Raw genomic sequence first — 13811 nt, 5'->3', positions numbered from 1 at the left:
CGAAGTGAGGAAATGATACGAGCCCCTCTTAGCTACCACTGGCTCATTCCTGCCCCAGCTCCAGGGCAGCCAAGGAGAGCGGGGAAACATCATCACTTAGGGGCATGATGAGGGGTCAGGGCAGCGACTAGGGGCTTGCCTCAGATTGCTTAGAGGCTGCTAACGAGGCTTGGGGGTAGCCAGGAGCTCCGCCATCCCCTTTCTCTCCCAGGGATTGCTCCTGGGTGGGGCAGGAAGCTGTGGTCTCAGAAGCAGTTGGGAGCTCACACACAGCAGCCCGGTACCAGACATACCCATAGCTATGCCCAGGCAGGAGTCACAGATTAGCCCTGGGGCGCCGGGAAACCAGAGAGGTGGGAACCTCAGAGTCTGCAGAGAAGCCTCGGTGCTGGGTGGTGCGGGTGGGCTCTGCTCTCTGAGAGGGACCCCAGGGCACAAGGGGGCCGACAGAGAGCAGAAAAGGCTTCCCAGACAGGAGGAGATAGCGGCAGACTCCAAACACAGTCCTGCTGCCCAGGACTCTTACCACAGGACAGCAACGACTGAACACAACAGTTCCCAGTGGAGCCTGGCAAGGACCCCTCCCCACCCCATCCCACTCCTTCCCTCCACCACTGAGGTGCCTGGCTCCATGGAAGAGCAATTAGGGCTGGACAGAGGAGATAAGATGCCAGACTGGCTGTAGGCCTGGTCCACCCCACACCTACAGGCTGCCAACAACACTCCCAGCACCTGGCTTCCCACCTGCAGCTCCATCGATACCCACCTTTCCTGATCTATAGTACTCCAGCCCCTAGCTACCCACCACCATCAGACACCCCTTTGCCAGTGCCCCTCCATCCTGACCTGCATCGCCCCCTGCTATTCCAGCCTCTGCAGGAAACAGCTCTCCAGACTCGCAGGCCGTCCCTGGTGAATTGCTGATCTGGCTCCTGCAACGAACGGTCATTGCCCTTACTCAGTATCTCAAACTCCCCTCAATGCTGTTCTCCCAACCAGAGGATTCACTGATGCTGGCAGTTCTCTGTCTGAGGCCAGACAGGAGGCTGGCAGTAGTTTTACAAAGGAGTCATGAGTCTGCCTGCTCCCATTTCCCAGCCAGAGCAGATCTGCTCAGCCTCTCACCACTGCAGGCTGTACTCAAAGGCAAGGGATGCTGCTATCTCCTTCAAGTGCCATATGAGCTGACACAAAGGATTCTCGGGCAAGTCTCAAGAGCGGTGGCTGAGTGGGGGATGAACATGGAGAGCCCAGAGTGAAGACATAGGAGAACCTCTTTCAATCAGTGAGTCCTGATGTTTCCTCCCACCCTCCAAAGGGTTAATCCTGCCAAATCCCCAGAGAGGCTGTACCAAGCACAGATCGCTGCCTGAAAGCTCCACCACCCCACACTCCTTACAGAAGGTGACCAAGAGCAGCCCAATGCCACATGCTGTAGCTGAGACTCAATAGCTCAGGTCCCTCAGGAGAGGCAGTACTTTAATATGTGGGGGGTGGTCGGTGTGGGAGGTGGAGACACTGATACTGAGTAAGAGGGGAGAGTGTCTCTGAACCACAAAGTTGGGTCCTGGAACAGCCTCTCCCTGCTCCCTAATAACCTCCCTAATCCAAGCCCCCAGAAGAGAGTGAGCAGAGAGGCTCCCGGCCTCAGTCACGTCTGGAGCAGCACTTAGAAACCCACCACTGAGCCCAAGCTTCTAGCCAGAGAAATACTGTCAGGGGGAGGGATGGGAGAGGAAGGAGTGGGAATCCCATCAGCATTCAAACCAGGTTGGCTGCCTACCTCCCACTGAGCTGGGCTCCGGGGCGGGGTGGGCAAGCAGTGATTAGAGCCCATAGCTTGGCTGGCTCCCTGCCTCTCTCTGCAGTGAGCTCCAAAGCCAGGAGAGTGAATATTAATTCAGTGCGAGGGCAGCTGACCCGCCCCAGCAAGGGCCCCACTCCAGCAGAGCTGGGGGAGCTGTGCGTGCAGACCTGGCCCATTACAACACTGCATAAAGGCAAAAACTGGCCTTCACAGGACTGGATTTTTTAAGACAAAGACTGAGCCTGGGAGGTAAGATGAGCCCAAGCAACAGCAACTCCCAGATCTAATTACATTCCCCACAGGGTCTCCTGGCTCAGTCTGGCTACAAGGCTCCTTTCCATATAACCCCCTCACTGCTGGTTTCAACAATCCCTAAACCCCCTTCCAAAACAGATCTGGTGTCATGAGGGGGTTACAATGTCATCATGAGCCCTGCCTGCAGTCAACCAGGGAGCACCAGACCTTTGCTAGCAGAGGCCACGTCTCCGTGAGTGCCTCAGTGTAGGAACTCTACTTTCTGGCTTTTATCGTAGTCCTGGGGAGCAGTTGCACAATTTCATTTGGATCTGTACAGAGGCCTTCAGGGGGTCTGGCACTCTGTATCGCCACACCTGTTCACTTTCCCATTCCACACCCCCAGGTCACTCTCAGAAAGGAAATGTTGCATCTCAATGAGCTGTAATCAGGGGAATGTGTTTGCAATACACACACACACACACACACACACACACACACCTCTGTCCCTGTACATTCCCCCTGCAGCTTCCAACAGACACCCCATTCTTCACTTCCTGTCCTAAGCCGCTGGGCATTTCAGCAGGGGGTGAAGATGATTCCTATACAGAGTTCACAGAGTGCTTTGCGCTGGCAAGGTATTAGAGGAATGTATAAGGGCTATTTTCAATGGCTGTATTTAGGGGATCTATGGCTCCAGGGTGCAGAAAAAGTCAGGAGCAGCCCCATGTCACACCAGTGGCCCTGAACAGCTTATCATGGAGCATGCTTTGCCTGCAGTTACAGATCTCATGCATCAGATGGGGCTGAATGACATACTGAAAGAGGAAGAGAGGAACTGAATGGGGGAAGGGGGGGTGGTAAGCAAGTTTCCAGGGCCGGTTCCAGACCCCAGCGCGCCAAGTGCGTGCTTGGGGCGGCGTCCCAGCGGGAGGGCGGCAGGCGGCTCTGGCATGCCTGCGGAGGGGTCGCTGGTCCCGCGGCTCCGGTGGAGCATCCGCAGGAATGCCTGCGGGAGGTCTACCGGAGCCGCGGGGCCAGCGGACCCTCCACAGGCACGTCTGCGGGAGGTCCACCGGAGCCGCGGGGCCGGCGACCGCTAGAGCGCCTCCTGCAGCGTGCCGCCCTGCTAGGGGCAGCGGAAATCCTAGAGCCGCCCCTGCAAGTTTCTGATCTGCCTAGGACGTGCTTGAGTGGCTAAGGAGCTATTTTTCACATTGCAAACCAGCATCTATCAGAGACAGTGCCAGGGCCCATCGACAGCAGAGGGGAGCAGACAGAGCTGCCCCCTTGGCCAATGTAATAGTCCAATCTATGGTGCCACAGCAAAATGTCTCCTCACACTGCTGACATAGGGGCAGCTGGCTGGCAATTACCAGCCCCTGGGCCCATCCAGTTCACAATACTGGCTCCCTAATCTCTCACCATCTCGGGGAGCGAGTATCTGTACAAAGGAGCTCCCTCATCCTGCTCCACAACCCCAACTCCAGAACAAATAACATGGCAGAGAGGCTATGCAGGACATGCATTTAACAATCCAACGTCATTGAACTTCCCAGTGAGCCTAGAAAACCAGAGCCATTCCCCATGCAAGTACTATAGCCTCACTGGTTCCATTGGAACTGTTCTTGCAAGCAAACCCTGCAAGGTCTGGCCCCAATCCATGGCCACCAACCACGCCAGGCCCCTTTAGCCAGGGACACAATTGCTGTCATCCTCCAAAACCCCTGCCACAGACACTCCCTATCTTTGGGTTCAACTTCTGCCCGGGGTACCAAAGGGTATGTAGCATTCCCTCTCCCACATCCCACTCCCAGATTGCTCTGATTTAAAACAGAGCCTGCCAGGGCCACTGGAGTGGTCAGAGAAAACCCCAGCCTAGCACAACACCACAGCACCGGCAATAGGATATCAAGTGGAAAGGGCCACTCTGGAACACAAGAGGAACTGCCCGATGCCATGCCCTGACCTTCCCACAATGACACCAGCATTTGCACACTCCCAAACCAAGGATCTGCCAAGACAAACAGGTTCACGTTACATACCAAAGGCTCCGGGAAACACACTGCTTAATATTGCTGCTCCTACCCCTTCCACTCAGGGCATTGGGTAAGTCTCTGCATTTCTATAATGCCCCGTCCCTTTCCCAATTTCCACCGATCCCCCAAACGGCTGAGCCCAGGTGACAAGACCACAGTAACAAGGGAAAAACTGGCTCACATCACTGAGAGCGGGGAGAGATGAGATTAAACATTTCCTTTCCAGATGACTAACCCAGGATGGTAGTGACCCGAAGTGAATCCTATCTGCTGTCTGCCCAGCGGCATGAGCCCACTTTATGGGAACAGCCACCTCACATAAGGCACCATCACTGCTGGTACCACCTGGTCCTCTTGCTGGCAGTCACAGCAGAGAGGCCAAGGACTGAGTGGGCAACAGAGGCTGAACTCTCCTCTCTACCTCCAGGGCCGAGAGCAGGCAGCACGGTTGAGAAGCTGCTGCCCATGCTGTCCCCGCAGGCAGCAAGCTCCAAGCTCACAGGCTAACAGCCCAGCAGTACACTCCCTTCAGGGACACAGGAGTTAACACGGCCAATTGGAGCAATGTCTGCCTGGTGCTTTCAGCAGCGGAAGCTGAACTTCCCCACAATGCATCCGGCCAGCCAGGCAATGCTCCCACGTGGGAGGAAGGGAACAGAATCCTGTGTGTCATCGTCCCCCCCGCTGAGCCTCTGCAGGTTTGGCAGCTGCAGCTGGACTGCAGATCCCCTGCCAGCATCAGCTAGCGGCCTTGTTGGTTAAACACTCTCCTGCGTTTGCAGATTCAGGAGAAGTCTTTTCAAAAGGGAGCTCGAACAGCAGCCAAGAGCCATTGCGGCTCAGCCAGTGCCCAGCACTGGCAGACACAAATGTAGGGCAATTTTCCCAAGCACTCCTTTCACCAAGCGCTGTAGCTGCTGTCCAGGGAGATGGGAGAGCAGCAGAGGCAGGCAGTTCCTAGTAAAGGGCTCGTTCCTGGTGGCCTCCAAAGGCAGAGGGGAAGGCACAGAGGAATCACCATCAGTGCCCATGGACGGAAGAACTGGTGCAGAGCTAAGAGGATGGAGCCTGGTTTTGTCAGACACACACACACTCCATTTGGAGCTGTGCTCCGGCTCCGCTCCAGCTCCAGGCAAAATCCTGCAGCTCCACTGCTCCGCGCTCCTGCTCCAGGCTCTGCTCCAAAGCCTGGTTTGGAGAGCACTGAACCGCAACCTGTGATGCTGCTCCACAACTGATGAGAGGCAGAAGAAATTATCTGTAAATTAATCTGGAGAACCAATGCTACAGCCCTGCCCTCTTGATCTGCACCATTCCTTGCCACCTCAGACCAGGAAACAGGATACAGGACCTTTCATCTTCAGGTCACCAGCTCCGATCCAGCCCTAGGTCAGTTGTGATTCAGAGTGGTCACCCTCAGACAGCTGGCCTGCGGGCCCAGAAATGCTGCTCTCAATCCAATCCCTATTGACTCAGATCTCTGCCCCAGAAAAGCCATTCTCCTCACAGCTGGCCTGGCCCCCTCAATGACAGCAAGACCCAAGAAACCCAAATTTCCTTCTCTCCCCTACAGGGGCCGTCCTGGGCAGGTCTGAAACACAACAGCAAGGGGAGCGGGGTATGGAGGAAGTGTGTTTGCCTCTCCCTGGCTGTTCCCATGCAGTGGCTGCCAATCCATCACCTTCCCCCAGACTCACGAATGTTGTGAACAAACAAAAAGAAAAGGCAGTACGCTCAGAAGAGGCAGCAGGTGAGCCGGGGAAAGGAATGGGCCTCACCCCCACAGCTGGACTCTGCCTGTGCCATCTCTGCCAGACCTGCCCCTGATGGGAGTCATTTTATCCTTCTCCCTAGGATGCCCCTTTCCCAGATCCTGGACCTCTGAGACAAACCTGCCTGGCTCTGCTGCAGCTCTGTGTCAGTCTCTCATTTCCACAGCACTGAGAGGAGAGGGGAAGGACAGGTTTCTGCACTCAACATACAATGTCTGTGCCATGTCCCCTCCAGCCTCCCATGCAGGCCCAGCCATGTGGTGCTAAGAGAGGATGACAGGGATAGGGAGATGCGGGGGGGTGAGGGAGACCGCAGGGAACTGGGGTCAGGAACTGGGAAATTCCCTGAACCGTGAAATCTGCTTCTGTCTTCACCTCAGTGGGAGGAGAGGTGTTGCCATGACAACCCCTGGTCCAACAGCCCCTGACCATGGGTTCCAGGCTCTGGGAGATGTGGAGAAAGGGAGGGGGAATGGGGACTGAAGAGAAATGACTGAAGCCTTTCAGCCAGGCACGGGGTGAGCTCAGTTACCCACAAGGCCCAATGTGGGCATAGGTGCTGGAATTAGGTGTGCAGGGGGTGCTGCTGCACACCCTGGCTTGAAATGGTTTCCATTATATAAAGGGTTTACAGCACCCCACTATACAAATTGTTCCAGCCCCCCTGTGTCTGGGTGGGGCAATGGCTGAGCAGAGCATTGCATGCCTGATGCCTTCACTCCGTAATCCCAGCGAACGGCCCGGCTGGACTTCCCTCTCCAGAGCCCAATCTCAGGGAGCCTCCAGGTGCGACGCACTCGCACCAAGCCCAGCCCAGGCATGGAGCACATGAAGTCAAACACTGCCAGCAGAGACGCCTTTTTGAATGACACGCATTGAGGAGAGTGGGGCACTTGGGCCTCGGAAGGATTCTGTTTGGAGAGGCTCCATCTGCAGCTCGGAATTTAGAGGGGAGGTTTTGGCAAGGGATGGGCTCAGAACCTGCTCCAGTCCCTGGGAGGTTATAAATCCACAGAGCACGGGTGTAACATATGGGGAAAGCGCTGAGCTCCTCAACTTTGAGAAGTGGCTCCAGGGGGGACAGATAGCAAGCCCAACTCAAAAACCAGCTCCTCCAGGACTGTCACCCCATGCTAGAGTGCAGCACTCACACAGCATGGGACAAGGAGAGTGCATTCGCAAGAGACTCCCCAAAGGTCAGTCCAGTACCAGCTCACTAACACCCCCGGGGAAGGGACATTGAACAGCCATCCCTGATGGCCATGCTCTAAGCCCACTGTTTAAAAGAGACATTCATTTTCACTTCCTGTTTGACTTGCTGTCCTTAGGGCCAGGCCCCTCCCTGCTTTTTCTCAAGATGCCTGCAGCATGCAATTCCAGCATGACAATGGGACAGGATCTCTAGCCCACGGGAGGAGCCCTCCTGGGTGACCCAGGAGGCCAGGGCCTCACACCACTGCTGCAGTTCACAGCTAGCACCACAGCGGTGGGGAGCGCAGAGAGGTGGGAACAGTCTAGTGGATGCAAAGCTGTTCACAGCTGCAGCTCCACTCGCTTGCTCAGCAGTTCTCACTTCCTCTAGCTAGGGTGCCAGGGTTTAGGACGTGGTCACAAGTCGACTCCTTTCCATGCCTGACTTTTTATCTCCCCTTCCTCAGGCAAGAAATTCCTCTAGAAAAGTCACACAGCTTGCGCACAGGCCTCACTGGCTCCCAAAGAGGGCTGTGTCAGTGGCCCCCGGAAGCAGACTGCTTTACCCACTACCTAAGCCCTCATCCCAGTGGGGGTGGGGGAGATCAGCAGCATAGTGGGGAGTTAACAACCCTCAACTCAATATACTGAAAAGCGGGTGGAAGGGTTCAAAAGCCCCCTGCAATCTGAACACCTAAGGACCTTGCCTACTAATAGAATGGGGTGTAGGACCTTGCTGGTCTCCGCCTTTCCCTTCTCACACAGCAAACATCAGGAAGGCAGCGTCGTTCCAGTGATAAACCAAGTTGAATTCAGGGGCCCACATCCTTCTCCAACACCTCGACCAGAACCTCACCTCCATCAGGGCTGGGATAACTGAACATTCAGGGACTGGCTCTCTGGGGGCTGAGACAGAAGCCCCAGAGCCCAGGGGCAAGAGCCCCACAGCTCAGCCTCACCAAGGAAGATGCCACTGAGAAAGCAGCGAATCACTGAGGCCTAATGAACAATCGATATTGTGGAGGAAGACGGGAGCAATTTAGTAGCAGAGGCTTTGGCCCCAGCAAAGCATCTGGGGTTCCTTGGCTATTTTGTCCTTAGTGGAAGCAGTGAAGGACTCAGCAACTGAGGACAGGAGGGCCCCCCATACACACACACACGGGAGACATATTTACTTTTATACGATTCTATACGTTAGTGGCAATGGGAGGCTCCCACTGCCCAGCCCCCCAAGACATACCCCTAGACATCACCCTTTCAGCCACTCGGTCCCAAAAGCACCGTCTGTTTCAAGAGGATATCTGATCATTGCCCCTAAGCACAGATTGGTCCGGTCCCTAGGTGCATTCAGCCCCCTTAGGGCAGCAGCTTCCAAGACTCAGGGAAGCCCACCCTGACTCAGGCACTGACAGGGCAACGTCCCCTCCTGCAGCCCAGAATCACAGGTCACTTCTTCCCCGATGCAACATCCTGCTCCCCGCATGCATCTTCTCCCATGAAGAGAGCCCCTTGAGCCCCTTCCCTTCCTCCTGCCTCACAGTGTGCATAGCAGGCAGCAGTGAAGGGGTGAATGGAAAGCCTGAGTCCCGGGCAGACTGGAGCGGAACCAATGAAGGTATTTAAGTCCTGGCAGCACCTCGCAGCCAATACAATCTCCATGTCACACTGCTCTCTGCACTCCAATTTGCAGCTTCCCCAACCTCATCTGCTGCTGAATATGCAAGAGGATAAATGTTTATGGTGTTTACTCCTCTCTGCTTTGTCTCAACAAACTCTGGGAAACGACAAATACAGCTGCACCGCTGCACTCCAGGCTGCAAGGAGCGTGCGTCCGCCCGCTACGGCAACACCAACACCACCTCAATAAATAATTACACCGACAATTAGCTCACTAACAGCAAACTCCCTCGCTAGGGGCGTGCAGGCAGACACCACGGCGAGGCCAGGCCAGGCCAGGCCAAATCGGATGGGGGGGAAGCAATCTGAAGGGTATGGTGCCAGTTACCATAGCAGATCCAGACACTGGTCTATCAAGTCTGGCCTCTGCTACTGCCAGGTGCTTCAGATAAAGTCAGGGGAATATATATATATGGCCAGTTGCATCATGCTGCAAGGAGCAAGTAAATTTCCTTCCTGACCACTGTGCTGACCAGCCTCAAGCATGAGGATCGATTACCACCCACCCACGCACACTGCCTGACCTCGTATAGCTACTAAAGCACATACCCAACACTCGGGTTAACAAGAGACTTCACACCAGCATGGCTGGCAAAGGGTGACACAATCGCCTTTCCAGCAGGCTCCGTCCTAATCAGCTGGGGTGAATGAAGGCCCCACTGACATAGTGGGAGACCCTAACCAGAGAGGCATCTCTTCTCATGGACTGGCACTAGAGGCATTTGGGGGGTGGGGGGGCATAAAGGTTAATTAGTTGTGTCAGGATGTTCAGTGGCCCCAATACTAAACAAGCTTGGCAGGATCTCAGTTCACCTCTTAGTGGGACTGGTGGGTACATCACAGAAACGACCACCCGAGTTGGGTCCTTAGCAGACAGTTTCAGCAGAGACGCCAGGAAAGGGATGAACCAGGAAGACTGAACCCCTCACCCCTAGAGAAGGGCCCTGAGGGCATAGCAGAGACATCTAGGCAGGGACATGGGGTATGGGGAGCTGGCTTGTAGATATTCAGAAGATCCAATCTCCAGGAGCATGATAATCCCATACTTTCCACCAATGCAACCCTCACCCCCCAAAAAGGCCCAGACAGTACAAAAGGGGGGCCAGGAAAATTTCAGTGGCACTGTGACTCTCCCAGGAAACCACCCTACAGTAGGGAGAGCCTGAGATACAGCAACCTGGCTTCAGACACACACAAAGCAGATGCTGAGCCAGGGCAGGAAGTAGCCATCTCTCCGACGCTCCGAATCATTGCCTCCCTTCAGGCCCACTTACCAGAGCAATGAGGGAGCAGACAGGAGAGGCAAGATTCATGCCATTTAGTGTTATTAATTGGCCAGTAATTTGCCAGTTAACATTTATAAATGTTCTCCCTTGGCTGCCATTGAGTGCCTGGCTTCCTGACGTCTGCTGGGGGACCTTTAAGCCCCCGGGGTCTTTTCATAGCGAAACCAAAGCCAAAAGCCAATAGTGGAGAACGAGTGTGAGGCGAGACATTGTTACACAGTGTGAGGGCATCAGCCCATTGCCTCTGGAGGCCAGGATTCAGCTCGGGACTGTGTGACAGAGCAGAGAAGTTTGTTGGTAATCAGTCTAGAACCACGTATCCCTCTTACCTCAACCTCCCAGGGCATAAACTGATGTGAGTATCAGGCAAAGGGGAGCTGGGATTGAAACCAGACAGGATCTCTCTGAAACTCACATCCCGTGCACAAAACCCACAGGCAACCTAACCCCCGCAGAAGAATCCGAGAGAAGCTGGAGGAAATTTTTCATGGGGCAGTGGGGACCGGGACTCCAGTTCTTTCACATCTAAGTCCCCTTTTGGAGTTTAGCCCCGGGTTTAGCAACTTCCATTCATTACTACCATCTGATCTCTGCTATGTGACCCCTGTGAAAGATGATTTATCTCAGCCCAGCATCAGTAGCACAAACGTCTACATCACAACACACCTTCATCAGAACCAGCAACAACTGCCCCCTCATCGGCAGGCTCCGGAGAGAGGCCAGGACTCAAACAGGCCATGGAATCTGAACTCCTCCCCCAGACAGGGTCCCTCCGCCTCAGGCATGAGGCACGTCAGCAGAGAGAGCAACAGATGGAGAAAGCCCACCCTGCAGCTAGCCGTGCCCCACCTGCTCTGTGCAGAGAAAGAGACCTTCAGTCAGGCAGCAACATTAACCCCTTCTTTGGCAGCCCATGGAAGGATGTTCTGGTGATTGAAGTACTGGGCTGAAATGAAGGAGATCTGAGTTCAGTTCCTAGGTCTGCCACACGCTTCCTGTATGAACCTGAACAATCCATGGAGGCCCTGATTCAGCAACACACTCAAGCCTGGGGCTGAACGCTCTGCTAACTCAGGGCTTTTCCCTCTCTGGGAAGTGGAGACATGCTGGAGACGTGTTGTGAAGGTACCTTGGTCAGTGAGGTGATCAAATTCCACCGACGTGTGGACGGTAGAAGGGTCTAGATAACCAGAACCGAGTATACCCACGGCAGTTTGCCCTGCAGAGTGCTGAAGCAGAACGTTCAGACGTGCGGGTCTAAGGGAGCCTGTGATTTCTCATCCAGCACTGAAGAGGTTAATAGGCACGCTGACTAGAGCTGGTTTAGCAGAGTCATGCAGGCAATCGCAGCCATTACTGAACTGTTTTTAAACTCAGCCCGCAGAGTCTGAACTAAACCACTCCATCCCTCTGTTGCAGGTGCTGGCCCTCCCCAGGTCCTACAGAGGCCACGGGAGGAGGGCAGCAATGGGGGTGGGGGGCTTAGATGGCTATGCTGAGACCCTCACAGCCTGCTCAATGCAGTCTCCTGCTCCAGGTCTGCCTCTTTCAGAAGATGAATTCCTGGTCCCAGCAGGGGAACGAAAGAAACAGACAGGATGGAATTAGTTCCCCAGCCAAGTTGTTCGGCTCTTCAGCGCTGGGGAGGAACCGCTAACATCTTCCGAGTGCTCAGCCAAGTCTGGAGGCCTCTCTGCCTGGCTCCAGCGTGGGCTCGGCGATGGCCCACAGCACTTGGGGATTAGATAGTCAAAAGTTCATGCTGCTGCCGCAGCAGCTGGAACCAAAACACAAGGATGCTGCTGCACTGGGGATGCTGTGGCCTTGTGCCCTGGGAACTCAGCTGGGGGAAGGAACAGGGCAGCTCATCCAAAAGCCACATCCCCGTACAGTTCCTTTCACCCTTGTCCTCTGAACCCTGCTGTACGAGATGTCATCCACTGAGCCTCATTCTGGGGAGGCCGGAGCACGATGAATAGAATTCTTACAACGCGGCTGGAGGGGCTCAAAGGAAGGGGGTGAGGTTCATCATGAGACAGCCCTTCCCCCACTCCCCACCCTCCCCCTCCACTGTCAGGAGATTAATCTTGATTGACAGGGCCTTCCCATGCAGAGAAATCCCCCCTGCCCGCCGCAGCCATAGAGCCTGGCTCTTCTGCCTTCCAGATGAGATTTTAAACCAGAAATCCTGACCAGGAGCAGTACTTTTCACACCAATCAGACATTAACCCCAGAGTCTCGGGTTCCAACCCGGGCACCTATATTCAGCCTACTTAGAAAGCAACCCTATAGCATCAGTTGGAGACACCACCCTTTGCTTCCTGACGAGTGTGGAGCGTTGCTGTGCAGCCCTTAATCGGCTCCCATGCCCCGCCCCAGAGCAGGCAGCATTTCAGTGGTGCATGAGAAAATTCACACCTACTGGTTTTGCACACTTTGGAGGATGTGGTTTGGATATTGCTTCAGAGAAGTGAGGTGATGAGGGCTCAGTTTGAGATCTGGCAGCACCTTCCTCTGTTGTGCCCCCTCCTCTGCTTGGCCTGAAAAAGCAAATCACGTGAGGGAATTTCTCCAGGCCCAAGAGCTCGGGCCTAGTACCTAGCAGAGGGACAATCCTCACGGGCTCTCTAGCACAGGCAGTGCTGGTGTTGGAATGCAACAGCCCACACCTCCATGCTTTACCTGAAACCTTCAGAAGCTCACATCATAATCCCAATGCCAGAGCAGCCAGGTTTCCCGTCATGGTGAGCACACACACACACACACCTCTGACTGATTTCCTGCAGGAGCTCACGCCCTGTAAGAACACTGGGAGAACCAATTCCTGTAGCCGGGGGAACAATTACCCAATTCTCTCACCACTAAATGGCACAGGATGGTTACACTCTCCCCCCACCCCCCACTGGGATATATCCTCCCCAGGGTTGGAAAGGGGTGTGAGGGGGCCTCTAACTGAACCCTTAGCCTACTGCCAGCTCAGACAAGTCGCCCAACTGGGATTTCACCAAAATCGAGACATCATCAGAGCACTGAGCTTTCCTGAGAATAAACAGAATCAAACCCTGCCTGCCAATGCTAATGAAATGATGGTGGGACTGCAAGAGCTGCCCGAGACAGAGTGGAGGGAATGTCTATGTAAGCCACTGGTCAGCGTGTGTTGTGTCCCCTTCTGTGCCCGATACACAGAAGATGGGAGTCTGTCACCGACAGCAGCTGCAGAGCCTGGCTCTTTAGCTCAAGCTAGAGAGAGACTTATGCTTGTAGCTCTAGCAGTCCCGGGGTTCTCTCCGTGGTGTTAGCCAAGATAGCAGCTGTCACACGTTACAAGGCACATTTGATCTGTTGGAGCTTCAGGAAAGCAGAGGGCACCCAGAAACCATCAAGTAACCTGTACCTGGTAACTTATACTCTTTCCACACCTCCCATGAAGGGGGGTGTTTAGCTGAACTGATGCCCCCTTTTGTCCCCAGTACTGACTATAATAATGGATAGGTGTTTCATCCTGGAAGCTTCCAATGCATTCTACAAACTGATTTATGAGCTATACGCACAGGGATCATTCAACTACTGCAGAAATGCAGCCACTTGCGGGGGTGGAACCAGAGAACTGTTTAACAGCACACAGCAGCATAACCATTTAGGACAGGAAGTGAAGAATACCACATCTAATTGAACGTGCAGTGGGATTTAGGAATACAGTTATTACCTGAGCTGGACTTTGGCCAGGACAGCAATGTTCACATCCCTGCTCTTCCATAAAGTGCCATTAAAGAGCCCAAAAATCAAGACCTCGGTGCTGCATCTC

General features: G+C 54.5%; 1 protein-coding gene across 4 annotated transcripts in view; it reads right to left on the bottom strand.

Annotated features, from left to right (window-relative positions):
• PLXNA1 (plexin A1) overlaps positions 1-13811 on the bottom strand; it is a 267745-nt gene that overhangs the window by 217478 nt on the left and 36456 nt on the right. The window contains exon 2 of one of the 4 annotated variants that reach the window (XM_039547185.1): positions 847-932. The exons of the other annotated variants lie outside the window; for them this stretch is intronic. Within the exon in view, the coding sequence (XP_039403119.1) occupies positions 847-852 (6 nt within the window). The 5' untranslated portion in view covers positions 853-932. The remainder of the gene's footprint in view (positions 1-846; positions 933-13811) is intronic. 4 annotated transcript variants of the gene reach the window in all.

This window comes from Mauremys reevesii, linkage group 7 (genome assembly GCF_016161935.1).
Source record: "Mauremys reevesii isolate NIE-2019 linkage group 7, ASM1616193v1, whole genome shotgun sequence".
In the NCBI taxonomy this organism is placed as follows: Eukaryota; Metazoa; Chordata; order Testudines; family Geoemydidae; genus Mauremys; species Mauremys reevesii.
The sequence above is the reverse complement of the archived record's forward strand: the minus strand, read 5'-3'. Positions and strand labels throughout refer to the sequence as shown.